The 18,015-nt window shown below is 38.7% G+C and overlaps 1 protein-coding gene across 17 annotated transcripts in view; it reads right to left on the reverse strand.

The window, feature by feature from the left end:
- The window catches only part of ESRRG (estrogen related receptor gamma), a 541,458-nt gene that overhangs the window by 71,660 nt on the left and 451,783 nt on the right, over positions 1-18,015 (reverse strand). For all 17 annotated transcript variants that reach the window (XM_063124060.1, XM_063124053.1, XM_063124054.1 and 14 more), the window contains 2 exons: positions 15,543-15,653; positions 6,939-7,100 (listed from right to left, as the gene is read on the reverse strand). In XM_063124060.1, coding sequence (XP_062980130.1) covers positions 6,939-7,100; positions 15,543-15,653 — 273 coding nt within the window. The remainder of the gene's footprint in view (positions 1-6,938; positions 7,101-15,542; positions 15,654-18,015) is intronic.

An 18,015-nucleotide genomic window follows, 5' to 3' on the forward strand; every position in this document is an offset into this window, starting at 1 on the left:
CAGACATTTAGCCTTAAGATTGGGGAAACGAGGAAAACTAAAATTGACAGATCCATCCATACATTCAAGACAAGAAACCCAGTGTGCTAATACCCACACACATGATGACCAAACTCAGATGAAATTCCAGGTGTATAGAATTTCCTTACACATAAATCAGGTCACACAACCCACTGCATCCTCCACAACTTTAATGGACATCTACTCCTAGAGTTTCAGGGTTGGAGTGATCCAACACAGTAGCAATGAAGTTCTGGGCACCACACTTCAAGAAGGATGCAGACAAGCTGGAGGGGGTTCAGAGGAGGGCAATGAGGATGATCAGGAGTCTGGAAACAAAGCCGTATGAGGAAAGACGGAAAGAAATGGGCATGTTTAACCGGAGAAGAGAAGACTGAGGGGAGATATGATAGCACACTTCAAATACTTGAAAGGTTGTCACACAGAGGAGGGCCAGGATCTCTTCTCGATCATCCCAGAACGCAGAACACGGAATAATGGGCTCAAGTTACAGGAAGTCAGATTCCAGCTGGACATCAGGAAAAACTTCCTGAGTGTTAGAGCAGTACGACAATGGAACCAATTACCTAGGGAGGTTGTGGGCTCTCCCACACGAGAGGCCTTCAAGAGGCAGCTGGACATCTGTCAGGTGTGCTTTAAGGTGGATTCCTGTATTAAGCAGGGGGTTGGACTCAATGGCCTTATAGCCCCCTTCCAACTCAACTATTCTATAATTCTATGAAATCCATGGGAAAGAAGTATGTGTGCTGAAAGGCATCTCAAACTTGCACCTTCAACATATCCAGTAGTAGAGCTGTGAAATGGTTTTTAAAAACACGATTAAGTAGAATTACTGAGTGTAGATAATACTTAGGCCAGCCTTTCCCAATTGTCATGCTGACTAGGAAGCATGGCAGTCGCAGTCTAACACATCTGGATTGCGTCAGGTTTGCGAAGGCTGATTTAGATAATGCCGAAAATGTTGTCCACTTTTGCATCCCCATTTGTAGGCCATGAAAGTGGGCTAGCACTTTCAGCAATGTTTTCAGGGGAAAGGGAAATTCTGGATAGGGCTAAGCTTGGCAAGTAGTGGCAGTGGCAACAGCAGGATATTTGGGGGTGTTCTTTTTATAATGAATTGCTCCACTGTTGCTTGTGGCAACAGATCTGCGAACTTACAGTAATTTCCCGACAATATTTCTGTAAGGCCTTTATACCGGCTATTGGGTGGTATAGAAATGTAATAAATAAATAAATAAATAAATAAATAAATAAATAAATATCACAACATGTTGTTATTTCAGAGGCACCAGGGTGGAAAAAAAAGATTTCTCTCCCTGCCCCGCTGGCCTGAAATTACCTTTCCTTTTTCCGCTCCCTCCACATTTTCAGTGTGGAAAAAAGCTGTACAGAAAATGCTGGCAAAGTTGTAATATATAGTCATATAGGCCTAATCTACACCAAGCAGGCTATTGCACCATGAAAGCAGTATGAAAGCAGTATACGGTATGTGTCAATGGGCCCCAACAGTTGTCAGTGCACCTCAATACTACTATAAAGCATTAGTGTGGCTCCTGCCTTTTATATAACGCTTTCATACTGCTTTCATAGTGCAATATTCTGCTTGGTGTAGATGAGGCCTTGGTGTTCATGCACAGTATAGCTGTTGTGAGATAAAAAGGGGAGAAAAATTCAAAAAGTTGTTTTAAAAAGTTACATAGGGTATACCAAAAAATAAATACCGCATTTCTTCAATTCTAAGACACACTTTTCCCCCATATAAACATCTCTAAAAATGGGGTGCGTCTTAGAATTGCAGGTGCGTTAATTATTTCTTAGAATCAAAGCTTTTTTCCTGTTGGTGGTACTGAAATTAGTGTGTGTCTTACAATCGATGGCGTCTTAGAATCAAAGAAATACGGTAAATAGTGGCTGCTGTTGACAGGCAGATGTGTTGGAGAAAAGGGCACAAAGGCAAGAGAACCAAGGGGCAGGTGGTCCAGGAGCCAGGATGCTTAAAGGAAGAGAAACACAATAGAGAGTGATCTGAGAAGCATGGGACTGAGGGAAGGATGAGGTCTTGACAGAGGGAGAAGGCTGAAGTTAAGAGTGGTGTAAGTCAACAGCTGAGGTAAAAGCAAAAGCATCGGGTTTAAAAGCAAACCTGACAGGTACATAGGACAGAAGAAGATACGTGCTGTTGGGCAATTGGGGTGGGTTAAGGCAGGACATATAAAGAAGCTTGGGGGGTGGGGTGGATAGGAAAAGCAGGACCAGCTCTACCATTAGACAGAATGAGGTGGCCAGCTGATTCGGGATCTCATAAAGCAGTAGCAAAGTGTTAGTTATTTAATGAATTATTATTGCATTTTTCCTGCCAAGGAGAAGAAGAGTGGACTTGTGGCATTTTCTGCCTCTATTCCAAAATAAGTTGACCAGCCATGGGGGATGGCAGAAAGGTGTCTTGTAACAGTCCTGAGGAAGAGAAAGGTTGCTGAGGGAGAGGGCTGAATATAACATATTGATTTGAAAAAAAAGTGAAAACTTTGGTTGTAGATCGCTAGTACAGATTATATTGGTCATGTAATCAAGAATTGTTATGTTGTCTGAAGACATTAAAGTACGCCAGTCCCTATGGCTATACCTGCCTAAAACGCCAGCTATTTTAGGACACTGCCATGCCAACACAAATCCACACTGAATGAAATGTACAAATGTAGCCTTTCATTTGCTAAAACATGAACAGGTATTTCATTCTTCATCTTCTCAACTCCTGAGTTTAATATCTGTGAAAGGGAACAAAATGACAGCTCTGCAAACTGCCTTGTCTATTAACTCACAAAGCAGTTAAGAGTGGAGTGCCTATGATATCCATGTAGGCTGCGCAGCACTGCAGTGAAAACATGTCCCAAATCTGAACTGAAGCATGGCATAGAAAAGAGAAAAAACCTGTGTGTGTGTGTGTGTGTGTGTGTAGTGGGAGGGCAGAGAGCACAACCTCAGTGAATCCAAGGAAACCTTAATTCTTAGATGTATTCAGGCTCTTTCCAAAATATTACTTCCAGCTACTTCAGGTAAAATGTATGAGTAAAAGATAAACAGTTGTTGATGTTTCTTCTCTGGGGAATATAGGGAGCAAATGGAAATAAAAAGTCAACCCGAGTGCATTCTGATCATTAGCACTCTGTGTGCTATTCAAGTGGCAAAGGACATTTTAGACAGTTCCTTCTGTACTTTGCTAAATCAGAGCCACAAGAAATAAGAAGGGGTCTGCCTCTAACCCTACGCTCATCTGCATCAGAGTCCCTTTAAAGCACTAGAACATTCAAATACAAGTCACACAAACATGAGCTAATCCAGCATAATCTTTACATACAGTGTTTTCTGCTTCAGCCATATTACCTAGTAAACACCTGTTCTACACTGACACAAAGGAAGTAGCTTGTTCAGAGCATATGATAGATAGCTAGAGCTGCTAGTTTTCTTGAATTCCAGTGAATATTTATTCATTATGAAACCAAGTAACAATTATCCCCTGCCCTTTTAAGCCAGTTCTTACACACACACACACACACACACACGTATACATACACGAAGTGCCATACTGGATCAGACCAATAATCCATCTAGTCTACCACTGGGTTCACAGTGGCCAACCAGCTGTTGGCCAGGGACCAACAAAGCAGGACACGATGCAACAACAACCTTCCACCCATGTTCCCCAGCAACTGGTGCATATAGGCTTACTGACTCCAATACTGAAGGTAGAACATAGCCATCAGGGCTAGTAGCCAGTTGATAGCCTTCTCCTCCAGGAATTTATCCAACCCACTTTTAAAGCCATCCAAATTGGTGGCCTTCACTACATCTTGTAGTGAGTTCCATGGTTTAACTATGCGCTGTGTGAAGAAGTACTCCCTTTTATCTGTCCTGAATCTCCCACCAATCAGCTTCATGGGATGGCCCCAGGTTCCAGTATTATGGGAGAAGGAGAAAAAGAACAGGATTTAAACCATGCTTTGGAGGATTCAGCTATTTGGGGGTGATTATAACAAGAGACCCTCTTCAGCTATTTCAGAGGAATTTTGGGCAACTGCACAGCCAGATGTTGCATGATCTTACTAAATGGAGCTGATTAAGCCTCATGTGGCTAGGCAGAATAGCCACTGTAAAGATGGCTTTGTTGCCTAAATTATTATTTCTTTATAAGGTCTTACCAATTAATATCCCAGCTAAGTGCTTTTCCAAATGGCAAGCCACGCTGGACCATTTTGTAAGTGGGGGCAAGCGTTCTCGTAGCCGCAAGCAAACGCTATATAGAAAACGCTTTACAAAAGAGGCTCGGCAATGCCTAATTTGCAGGCATTCTTTGAGGCTTTCCAGCTCAGGCAGCTTATCAGAATAATTAAAGGTGAGACTGAAATTCCATGGGTGCACATGGAAATGGTCCCCCAACAACCTACAATATCTGCTCTTCCCTTTTTAAATCCCTCCTGGGTGACCATTAAGCGAATCTCAAATCCATTTACGTGCCTAACTTTTGCTATCTGGAACAAATGGTCATCATATCTTTCCCCATTAGAATCTCCAGTGCTACCCTTCCTGGACCATTCCTTTATTAGACATGGAGATAAATATGCCCAGTTTGCAGGGTGGGACAGGAATAATATCTATCACTTGAGAGACTTTATAGATAAGGGGCAAGTAATTAATGATAGTAAGTTAAAAGAAAAGCTAAACGATATTAAACCTACTTGGTTCAAACTGTGGCAAGTAAGAACTTTTCTAAACTACAGGGAGAGTTCTTTGTCCCCCACTGCATTTGAACACTTATGTTTAGGCCCCAAGGAGAAAGATAAGGGTTTGACCTCAGCAATTCATGATTTACTGCTAGATAAAGTGGGAGGCTCCTCTCCGGCACTGAAAAACATATATGAAGCAGACCTACACATGTATATAAAAGATGACATGTGGAAGCAAATATGGACAAATCCTCCAGTTAGAACTATATTGTCCCATATTCAGGAGGCAGCCCTAAAGATGCTACTAAGCTGGCACAAGACCCCAATCCAACTTTCACACATAACGAGCTCTATCTCCCCATTGTGCTGGAGAGGGTGCAATGAGAGGGACTTCTTTTTGCACATGTGGTGGGGCTGCAAAGCCTTAAAGCAGTTTTGGGAACTAGTTTTCAAGGCAATCTCAGAGGCCACAGGCCAAAGAATTCTGCCTGAACCAAGCTTGGCTTTGTTGTCCCTGCCAAATGTCTTAAATCCATTCCTCATTCACAAAGAACTTGTAACAATGTTGCTTACAGCAGCGCGCTTAGAAATTGCTGAGCGTTGGAAAGACCCAAAGGTCCCCACGCTAAATGGCTGGAAAGAGAAAGTGTGGACAAAGCTGAGACATGATCCTTTTGATACAATATGGTCCCCATTTGTCAATTATGGTAATGGAACTGCTGGTAGATCCAGGCCCCTGTTAACTCCACTCTAGGCCACCCCAACTATTGAATCTTGATAGTAATTAGAATTGGTAATGTATTCATACAATACAGACAATGTAACCTCTCAACCCGAAATATTCTTGTAAGTATGTATTTTCATCATGAAGAAACAACCACCATACTTGTTGTAATGTTGTTAATGTAACTTTATCTTATTTTGAAATAAAGTTTTTAAGGTCTTAAAAAAAAGTATCCCTATCCACATTCTCCACATGATGCAAAATTTTGTACACCTCTAACATGTCTCCTCTTAGCCTCCTCTTCTTCAAGCTAAACAATCCCAGCTGTTGTAACCTTCCCTTATAGGGAAGTTGCTCCAGCCCCTTGATAGTTTTAGCTACTCTTTTCTGCACTTTTTCCCAACTCTATAGTATCTCTCTTTTTTTGGTGTGGTGACCAGAACTGTACACAGTATTCCGAGTGTGGTCACACCACAGATTTGTATAAAGGCAGTATGATACTGGCAGTTTTATTCTCAATTCATAGAATCATAGAATCATAGAATAGCAGAGTCGGAAGGGGCCTACAAGGCCATCGAGTCCAACCCCCTGCTCAATGCAGGAATCCACCCTAAAGCATCCCTGACAGGTGGTTGTCCAGCTGCCTCTTCCTTTTCTTATAATGCCTAACATGGAGTTCGCTATCTTTACAGTGAAAAGGTTTGCAGCAAGGAAGTCTTCATTGTTGCAATCATTCGTGCTTTACATGAAGATGCTAGAGGATGGAGCAAGCTGGAAAGAAAGCACTTCCATTTTCTCATAAGAAATTAAGGGATGTCTTTTACTGCCACTTTTTGTGGGGGCAGTACAAGATATCCCAAGATAACTGATGAAGAATTGTGGGTGTTGTATGTTATTTAAAATGGCCTCCTGGAGAAGCACTATTTTAATTAATTAAATGAACAGATTCCTACAATGTAATAATCATCTAAGGGATCACTCATAAAACAAGGAGGCAGGCCATGCTACTGGTCCCATCCATGACACCCAACAGCAGGCCTAGCCCTGCATTCCAAAGTGACCATATTGGTGCAGATTTCTGAAGAGGAATTCCTGTGTGTGACCCAGTGCTCACAAGGAGAGGCTCTACTCAACAGGAATGCCAGCTCTACACATGGAGAACTTCACATGTGTAGGGAACTCTACTGGAAATAAAAATATATAAAAATAATAATGTGAACTACAAACCACAGTACTTATGACAAAGGTTTACTGAATTCAATGAAATCTAAATAGACCTAACTGTGCTTTGCACTGAAATCTTGTTGTCTACCCAACTCTATTATAAAATTGTAAGCAACATAATAATTATATAGATATAACAAAGCACAGAAAGACAACAAGATAATACAATTTACTAAAAACAATGTATGTTGCGCCTTTTAAAAAACCCCAACAACAGACAGATTTCACAGAAGAGAAATATTCTGTACCTGGAATATGTTTAGCCCATCCAATGATGACCACCAGTTCTCTGTCTGCCAGGTCACAAAGGGTGGTGAGGGCCTTGATGTCACTGTCTGGCACAGTGGGGTCCGGCATGGCATAGATCTTTTCTGGTTCAGCCACCAGCAAATGGGAGACAATCTTGTTATCTGCAAAGACAGATCAGGGCTTAGGTTATTAGTAGTGACTCTATTTTTATGAAAATAATTTTATTTTGTTCCACTGACTCTACTTAAAGAGTTACCCCAAGGTTAAAATTTTCCCACTATAAAATTTGCATTGTCACTATTAATTTTGGGAAGGTAGCCGTGGCCTAATATTTCTTTCAATGGAATCGGGTATGAGCCAATCTTACAGGGATATTGTGAGGATAAATTGGAGATGGCCTGGAATATTCTCCTGTCGGGATAAAAGGGTGGGATAATAATATTGTAGTAGTAGAGAAGAAACGTTAGCACTTAGGACTGCAGTTTGTGAAAATGACATTTGAAATCCCCCCTTTGTAAACAAACACCCTGTATAAAACAAACAAACAAACAGCACATAGCTAGAAGTGGATTGGGTTGGAGGCTTTGCCAGTTATGTGCTGATTTATTTTGTTTTGTTTTATTTACAAGGAGTTGTTACATGGGGTAGAGGAGAATTCATAAATGCCATCCTCCACCTGCAGCCTAAAGTGGTACAACCCTTTCTGATTCAGATATATTTGTAAGTGAGGACTCAGTCATGCTCTTAAAAGCTCCAGATTCTATCATATTGCTAAATCATAAAACAAAACCCAGGGCAGAGATATACAGATAAAGGGATGGGGCCATGAAGATGAAGACTGTCTCAATTCTATGGGACAAAGCAAACTAGCAGCACCTAAAATGTTTACTATGGACTTCTGCACTAAGGGCAATCTGTCCATCATAAATACATGCTTTTTGCTATTTATTGGATACTCTGGCCACAATTATAAGAAATCTAAGAACAATTGGACAGAAAGACACAGGGATGTTAATTGGATACTGTCAGGAATGTGCCAAGACAATTTTGGTCCAGGTAACTTTTCCACCACATGAGATTGGTCTTGATGGCACCTGGGACCCTTCAAGTGCATCTATGCTTCTATGAACATTTGAAATAATATAATTTTCCACCTGGGGAAAAGGTGATAAATATAACTTGGATAAAATGAAAAGCCTGAATTTTATAATTTCTGGTAGCTGTCTCCAATTAGCATTTTCTATCTCAGAAACCAGATCTTTCCTAATGTGAATAATTCAGTCTATAATGTTTTACAACCCTACTCTTCTGTTAAGTATTCAGCTTCACTCTGTAATAAAAAAAAATCTTTAAAAAAATAGTAAGAAACTAGATGTGAATTGTATAAGTACAGTTGAATTCAGCTTAAAAGCTGTTTCACAGTAATTACCAGACTGTGCCAGAGCACACTAGAGTGTTATGAAGGCAGCTGAAATGTGCCTTGAAAAATTAAGAACACACCAAAAGGGCACCATCAAAAAGTGTAAATAAACAGAAATCTACCACATGAAGTCGCACATTTATTAATCCAAGTAGTATTCATTCCAGTGTGTTTTGAGCAATTACCTCTTCATCAGGAGCATTTCATAAAACTTCTTAGATGACCAGTTCAAAAGGAGGCACTGCTTCTTGCAATTGGTAGCAGCAAAATTAAACCACCATGTTGGATGTAACCAACAATGTGGCACAACCAATATATGGGAAGTAAGAGTATCCTGAGGGATGGAATAGACACACACTGGGGCTCCTCAATGCATCCCACATTACAGTTGAAAAGGACAGGGGGGCTCTGGAACAGCAGCATTGCTCAGAAAGCACAGTCCAATCCCTGAGCCCTATATAACTGGTCAAAATAGAAGCTGGGAAGCACAGCTGGAATATAACATCCTGAACTACTTGGGACATCATGGCTACATAAAGAGCCATCTCGTTCTGCATGAGCTTGCCTAAACCCTTGATTCTTCATTTTCGGTCCTCCTTCTCAATTGTGGGAACTCAAATGTAGAAGCCCCTTCCCAGATAAGATCAACTGGTGGCAAATGTTATGACTTTTTAGCATCAAGTAAAGACTTTATTTGCCCAAGCATTCCAGTACATTCTGTAGCTGATCTTAGTGTTTTGATAGATTTGACGGATTTTAGTGGGGTTTGCTGCAGCTTTTCATTGTTCCTGATTTTATTATTTTATTGTGCTTGTTTTAAAAATTAGAGTCTTGTTACTAAAGGGCAGCTGATGTATTGAAGATATAGACACTAACTGAACTACCTTGCAGTTGTAATGAGCTTGCCTGCTTATTGTTCTGAGAGCCCATTGAGAATGTATATATTAGATTTTGAGTGAACTGTGCCTCAGTTTCAAATTGTATTGATTAAAATCAAAGCAATTTAAATCAATGATTTAAATAAGCAAAAATAAAGGCTGATTTAAATAATGTTTTCCACTGATATTTCTTCATATATTTTGTAACCAATGGTAGAAAACAGCCCACAAAATCATGTTAATTTACAACTAAATAGAGCATCTTGTTTCATTCTTATGACTAGGTTTTCTATCTATTTTGCACTGTATATGTTATGCATACTTTGCTTCCCCACCCCTATAAGAGTATGTCTTTAAATATTCCATATAGGTTCATTTTTATGACCAGGAAACTAGACAAAGTGAAAATAGTCTTATTTGTGGAATTATAAAATTGTTTCTTCATTTATATAGAAAAGCCTTCTTTTTAACTTAGGGTGCAATCCTATGTATGTTTAGACAGAAAAAAAGTCTTTTTTAACTCCCATGCTGACTGGGAGTTGTAGAACTTTTTTCTGCCTAAATGTGCATAGGATTGCACCGTTAATTACACTGATTAAGTTTAGAGAGTAACTGTGGGGCTAACATGCTTATATTCAGATTATTTAATGTTAACCAAGTTATTAAGATAAACTTAGTATTTACATTTTTTTTAAAATAATCCAATTATTTTTTTAAAAAAATCAAATATTAAATTTTTTAAAAATACTAGTTATCGACCCATTTTTATTCAAACAGTGATAATAGGCAGAATAGGTGAAGGCAGAAACTGTCTGAATTGTGCAGCAAGACTTTTTCAGCATTAGTCCTAGTGGAGGAGGTGGCATTTGAGCTCACCTTCAGGCAACAAAATGTATTGGGCCAACACTGGATCCAGAAATAACTTTTATTCTCATTTGCACTCACATAAATAAGATTGAAATGTACTAACTATCAGATCTACACGTGTGAGAAATGGTTGCAAGTCGAAGATCACTCTTTTATATGGTATTTACATGATATAGATAGATACATTCATTACAATCATAGATCAGCACACTACATGTACAATACTGACACAATGTAAGTATAATTATAGAGAAAATCAAAAACACTAACATGGCTCCAAGGTATTAGCCTGGTGAAATAGTACTATTTTACTAAAAGTTTATGGTAAGCACTAGCATTTGCCCAAAACCTGGTCACCTTATCTATGATCTGGGAATCCTGATTGGAAAGAAGAACAGAAACATAAAATTCATTTGATCTGTCTGGGTTTTTTTGAAAAATAGGTGTAGAAAAAGTACGACAAATTTCTCGATAAAAGGATTTACATGATATAGTTGGTTTTGAACATTGTTTTTTCTCTCTATAATTTTTCTATGTATAGCTTAGCTGTGTGTTTTATCTTCAGCAATATGTAATAGAAAAAGGAGAAAAATGAAAAATGTCAATGTCACATTACAAGGCCCTAGAGTCCTTTTCATATGTTTTGTAAATGCATGGATGGGGCCTGTTGTCCTCACATCCAACCTCCACACATTCATCTGAAGGTCATACATTTATTTATTTATTAAATTTCTATACCACCCCATAGCCGAAGCTCTCTGGGCGGTTCTCTCCACACCATCAGGAATCCTGTGAAATAAAGCATTCCTGATCATAAATAGTCTATACTGGATTGATTACAGGTATAGGGATATGATGAGGGATATAATGAGAATTTCATCCCAAATGTGAACATGAGGTAGAGTGCAATTCTCAGAAAAATTTCGCAATTTTCCGTGTTTGTATTTGGGTCTATGCTCACTTTTTGCTAAACCTGTGAGAGGAAAGTGTGCATTTGGGGTGGGTTTAAAATGTAAATTTTTCAGATTAGTAAAAAAAAAGGTGCTTGTGTTTGGGAATGCAGATGTGGTGAACCGAAGTTCGAGGACAAACTTAGAGAACCTAACAAGTTTGTTTATCCCTACTGGGTAAAAATGCAGGGCTCAGTCCTGCATGATGCTGTACATAACGCTCCTGACCCTCTGTGGAAAGTTAGGCAAATCTTTGTATGCTTCTCAAAACATCTCAAGTGAGCATACAAACATCTAACATAGGTACAATAGGAACACTTTAGGCTCTTGAACATTTTATCATTGCTACCCTAAGGACAGACTGAGCTATCCCGTTCTGGTTTTCAGCCTACCGAAAAGAAAACCGAAGGAGCACAGCTGCATGACCCCACATTAGCTGCTTCATGTATGACACTGGTTTGGGAGAAGTGTATATGAACTCTACTCCCTTGCCTGATGCAAGGTTCAGAGGCTTTGGGGACAGGAAGTCACTTTAAAAGACTAACACATCTATATTAGAACACACTACTAGGTACCTAAAATATCATATCTGCCTTACTTGAAGAACCGCCTTCACCCATATCAGTCTGCCCACACTTTAAGATCAGAAAGAGAGGCCATTCTCATTTGCCCATCTGTGAGAACAATTAGGTGAGTGTCCACACAGGAGAGGGCCTTCTCTGTGGGCCCAAACCTCTGGAACAAACTCCCATCAGAGGTATGCCATGCACCATCCTTGCAGTCTTTTAAGAAGGCCTTAAAAACATTTTTTTTTACCATGGCCTTCCCACGATGAGTGCTGCTGTTGGTTCTTGTTGGTTTTCTTGTTAGTTTTCTTGGTTTTAATTGCTATTCTATTGTTATTTTATTGTCGGTTTTATTGTTAATTGCTATTTTATTGTTATTATGTTTTATTGCTTTTAATGTTTTAACTGTTTTATGTATTTTATTGTTGTAAGACACCTTGTGAGGGCAACCAAGAAATGTTTTAAATAAATAAATAAATCTTTCATAGAATGGTGGGGGAAAAGGTTTGACCAGCATTCTGGTTCTTCAGTGCCCACTGACTATTATAAATATTGTGTTGATATTTACTGGAAAGATGCAGATAAAGTAAAGGGAACTCAAGTCTACCACCAAGTAACTGGTTTAACACGAGTTTCCAAAGTGACTCCCATCCTGCATGCAGTTAGGCTGCTTAAATCCCATTATGTCAATGGTGAAGTTCAACTGTGTGCATAAAATGCAGCCAATAGCTTTAAAACCTGAAAAAAATCATTCTAAAAAGGTTTTTAAATGCTCTGTTGTTATTCTGGAGTTCTGATCTATTTGTCTCTGGTATTTTACAAATGTGTTTGTCAGAAAGGTGAGGTATGTCAAGTCCTTAATAAAACAAATGCAGGAGCCAACTGAAAGACATCACATCAAGCATGCTTTATTATTATTAATTAGGGCTTTTTCACAAGTGACAAGAGGAACCCTTTGAGTCTGTAATGCATCACTTATGAACGTTGTTGATCTAGGATACGTAGTGGAAGAGGGCCATTTTAAACAGTGAGTGGACATTTTAACGAACGTAGATTGTGTATTCAAATTACAGATGAAAGAAAATCAAAAACTGATTTTAATGTTACTTACTATTTTGACCTGGAGGAAGATCTGCATTGTTTCATAAGAACTGCAGGAGCTTTGCCAACAAAAGAAATCTCCCCACCCGCATAAAGTATGCTACTATTACCAAATTGATAAATGGGGAATATTTATCGCATTTAAAGATGATTGATTTCAGTTTTAGCATTTTCTAGTGAACAGTTTCCCACAATAACATTAAAATTTTGGTCAGGAAAAACATACATAAACACACCATCCCAATAATCCACATCTTATTACTCCAAAGTTGTCTTTTACAGCTTGTTTTACGACTTAAAACAAAATCACCAAAATAAACTGATACTTTCATATTTTTTCTTAATGAGTCCCAGTTTTTGTGTTGCAAATAAAAAGATTAAAAAAAGAAAGCCCCAGGTGTGTCTAGCATTAATAATAAAATATATGCTGGCAAAGATCATACTTAGGTTTTGAAACTCAATAAATAATTATCACAGTGCAATTTTTGACAAATTCAGTTTGAAAACAAACAAAACATAGATGAGAACAGACAGGCGTGGGAAGGAGAATAGAAAAACAGAATATTTCCTGTTTTACTGTGTGTGTTTTTCTTCAAAGATAAACATTTCCCTTTGTGAAATAATTCAGAATGCTGTACAATTTAATTTATGCTCCACAAAATTTCAACACCAATTGTTCTGACAACATGACAAAACCTGTAGGCAGACCACTGGGTTCTGAGGAAAAGGAAGGGAATAAAAAATAGGGTGGGGTCAAGCAAGAATTATAACATGTCCTAATCTCTATTATTTCGTGATCAGGGAAAGCATTACAAGTATTGAAGTACGAACATAGGGGCATTTTGAATGTGCTCAGAAGCCCCATCAGTCAGAATTGCCGTAAGCACGGTTTCTAGGTAAATCTTATTTAACGTTTCCCTAATTAGAATCAATAAAACCCAATTTCCATTCTACTGCCTTTGTTGTGCTCAAACTATCTGTCAGAACCAAGAAAATCTCCCCGGCTACTTCTTCAGCCAAAGCGATTTCAGTGCTTCCTCCTGACAATTGCTCAAATGAATGAAAAGAAAAAGTTAACTTATATAAGGTGTTTCTTACAGGATGAATTATCAGGGAGCCATTAAATCAGTTTTTTAAAAAAAGATATGTGAAGACTGGAGGGTAATTTGTTTCAGCTCATACAATCCTCTAAAATAGATTTAGTTATCTTCTTTCATGTTGCACAATATACCACTTCAGCTTGACACACAGAGACACAATTTACTGAGAAGTTATCCTGCACTGGTCCCTTTGAAATGAATGGGAGCTGCTGAACAGCACAGTAGTATTCTTTTGTATAGCTCCCATTCTATTCAATGGGGCTTTCTCAGGACATCTTACGGATAGATTGTGCCCTTTCAATTCTTCACATTTTTAGCCTGACAGCATTAACCTATGTCTGTGATAAAAAAGACTTAATTGCGTGTGCATGTGCCGAGCTGTCAGCAATTCAACTCAATGGCACAATATAAAATAAATGAAAAGCTGGCAATCTGTGCATCCAGAAAATCTAAACCTCTAATGAAATTAAGCATTAGAGTTTATTGAATTTTATTGTATTATCAGAAAGTTTTTATTATAATGCGCAAAATCTGCTTAATGCAACCCTAGATTGTATTTACAGAGTGGTGGAACAGCTTATGCAGACTGTGTGGAAGATGCCAGATTGGACAATGAAGGTATAATCAGCATAATGTTTTTTGGAAAGGCAAAAGGAAACGATGCCATATGTTCACTTAAGCCTTAATTTTATGTAAAACTGGTTTCTTTTCCCTTTGACATAGCTAAAATGCCCTTTCGCTTACAGTTCAAACTCTATTTATTTGCTTTCCAGATCTCCATATGCTCATGTGTATTGTACACAGCAGTGTCCCCTACTGGGAAATGGGAGGTGAAAAAACAACATACTGCTTTTTGACACAACCAGGTAAGTGCCATCAGTGTAATCCTCAGAGCCTTTTATTACTGTTGTCCAAAGTAAGGACTTTTGTACCCTAGAGCCTGTGACATTCCTTAGGCACCAAGAACAGCCATTTTGAAAGTGACATACAAAAGGATTCACAGGGCCTCTTGGATGCTAATTCATGTCTTTGTTGGCTAACTAATCTTCTTCCTGTGTGGAACTGTTATTATACTTAAAAGAATTAGGATTGCTTCTACATGTATTTGTGCAATCTGCAAACATTTTAACGTATCTGTCTGTACCTTGCTCTTTCTTTTAAAATTATCTGGATATGAGAAAAGTGTTAGGCACATCAGTTTAAAAATACAAAAAAAAACCAAACCCCTACCTTGTGCATGTTGTAAATGTACAACATTTCTGTTTTAATCTAATACTAGCAAGTGTGTCAACCCTCTATTGCTATAAATTAATGAGGCTCCTAATGTATTTTCATTGGGAGGTTGAGCAGTCAAACTCATTTAGTTAGTGAAAACTACAAAAATCACTTTCTTGTAAAATCTGAGACTAGAAGCTTCAATGAACTAATGATCACAGCATGAGCTGTTTTATGTACCACTGAAAATAAAGATCACCTGTAAATGTAAAATTTGTACTGCATAAATTGTGCATTAGCAAGCTCTCACCCTTAAAAGCATCTTTCCTTTGACTGTTCTGAGATAGGATAGGAAGATAAGAACAGTTTACAAAACCATCATTGATGGGGAACATAATGAATATGATTCATTTGTGGCCCTTCTTGCTTTACTGAGATTTTGATGGCATAAAGATGCACCTCTTGTGTACATATTAAGAAAAAACACCATCATCAAATGTACTTACATGGCTTTTTGGCTGGCTGCACTAGTTGTGGGTTCAGGTATGGGCTGTTCTCTGCATCTATTCTGCGCTTGTACTTCTGGCGACCTCCACGTACTCTGTCTAGGCGCACCCCTAAAGGTAATAAAGTAAATGGAGATGTATTTAAAATACTTATCCTACACATGTATTAAATAATTATATGAAACCTTCTGAGAAATCAATCAGAATTCATGAGACTTGCCTGAAAACTGTAGCAATAGAAAATGATGGGAACAAAACAATATTTGGGAACCATTTCAATTTTTACTTTACACCTGCACAAATAAATTGCTATGGAAACCAGAATCCGATCCAACCAACAAATTATCCATAGTGAGCTAAAGTCATTATTTGGTAAATGTTTCATTGTGCTTAACAGCTGTGAATAAAACATAAATGGATTTGTCAATCTAAAAATACTGAGTGTACCCAATAATTTAATCTTGCCATTTAAATCTACTTCAATGATCGCTAGAATTTTCTTACAACATTTCGTACCTCACAGATATACACACAATTATTTAGTGGTATTCCCTTTATTTCTGGTATTCAGGTGCGAGGGCTCATGCTTATGTAGCCAAAGTAGCACCACCCATAAAGAGGAGGCTACCAGCAGCTTCGCACAGCCCCGAGTTTGTAACAGTATAAAAAACATCTAGAAAACTGGGTTGGAGGGGGAAATAGAGTAGAATGGAGTATCCTGGAGGAAAGCTTGGTTGACTGATTGGAATACTGAATAAGAGCATTCCACACAGCAATGTTTTGTTGGAAGTCTGTCTTGTAATCGCCCTTTAGCCAAATGGGCTTCCAGAATGAAATACAAAAACCATTGCAATAAAAGCAGTACAATGCATCAACAAAAATAAATTATAATAAAACCTCAATGAAACAAGAGTTAAAGGGGCTGTTCACACAACATGCTAACCCAGACTCACAGGCTGAGCGTAGCTTGTTTTGAATCACGGGGTGGTTTCTTGAACTGTGATTAGCATGTTGTGTAATTAGACCATTCACACCTGTAATTTTGTATAAGTGGGCCTCTTTACTTCTGCCATTAATGCAAAACGGCAATTTACGGAAAAGGCTGAACAGCCAATCTGTGAAAAATGGGGGGTGTCAAATTGGGCAAGCACAAGGGTCTGTGGACTCCAGTCCTAGGGGCCGAGCTGGCAGGAACCCATTGAGTTGAGCCCCCAACAGGACACTCACGACATCCCTAGCTTTCAATGAGGCCACATGGTCCTGCAGTGAATGATAAAACTGTAAACCATGGGTGGGAGGGTGCTGTTGCACCATGTCCTGCTTTGTTGGTCCCTCAACGACAGCTGGCTGGCCACTGTGTGAACAGAGTGCTGGACTAGATGGACTCTCGGTCTGATCCAGCAGGGCACTTCTTATGTTTTTAATTAATTAATTAATTAATTAATTACATTTTTATACCGCCCAATAGCCAAAGCTCTGCAAACTTAATCTTTTATTCCAGAGGAAGAGACCCTCACGTCTATGGGCAAAATCTGGCCCTCCAATCTAGCTCTCCAGGATTCTGCAGACGGCCACATTCCTTTTCCCTAACCACTGATCATTTGATGGTTTCCCAAGTTTTCCCTACATTCTAAAACATTGAAATGTGTCTGATAAGGCTTAGTTGGTAGTAAGGATTTTAAACTAAAATATGCTGGTATTTTGGCCCTGCCCCACTTTGCCTTCATACCCGCCCATCACTGGAAAGCAGCCCCCAGTTCTCCAAAACCAAATTCACCTCTTGCACTCAAAGAGTTTCAACACCTCTGCTTTCCTCAAATAGGCTTATAAGACAGATTTACTGACAAGCCATTTTCCAAATTTCTCAAGGCATTTCAAGCATAAATATTCTTCTTCCCCTGAGGAAGAAGAAACACATATTGGTATAATAGCATAATGACACGGGTGGGGGGGAACTGTATATGTGAGTTGTCTGATTGCTTCGCCATAGCATCAATACATCAACAGTTATAAAAGGTGGACAAATATATATGATACATGTTACTGATTCTTATATGTGGGCTAGATCAGCTGGGAGAGGGAAAGCATTGAACTCATTCAGTTTTCCAAAATACAGGCACAAAAATAAGACAGATGTACTGGAATGAAGGGGGGAAGGAAGTGGTGATGATACTCAAATCATACATACAAAGTATCATTCAAAACCAAAAACACTGTTACAATTTAGCCCTGGTGAATTACACTCATGGAATTGATTCTCTCAAAGCATCCTTAGAGGAAACTGTCAGATAAGGAAGAAAGAAGTCAGAACAAAGTTGTTAGCAGATTCTCACAGAAATAGGATAAGACTACAATAAATTACAGGGTTGACTTCAAATCTTATTTACAGTAGAGTTAATCTAACTTTTAAAGTAAATAAATAGGTCTGCCATAGATCGAGCCAGAGTATCTAAGAATAAGAACAGAATTTAGA

Source organism: Elgaria multicarinata, chromosome 4 (assembly GCF_023053635.1).
Source record: "Elgaria multicarinata webbii isolate HBS135686 ecotype San Diego chromosome 4, rElgMul1.1.pri, whole genome shotgun sequence".
Taxonomy (NCBI): domain Eukaryota; kingdom Metazoa; phylum Chordata; class Lepidosauria; order Squamata; family Anguidae; genus Elgaria; species Elgaria multicarinata.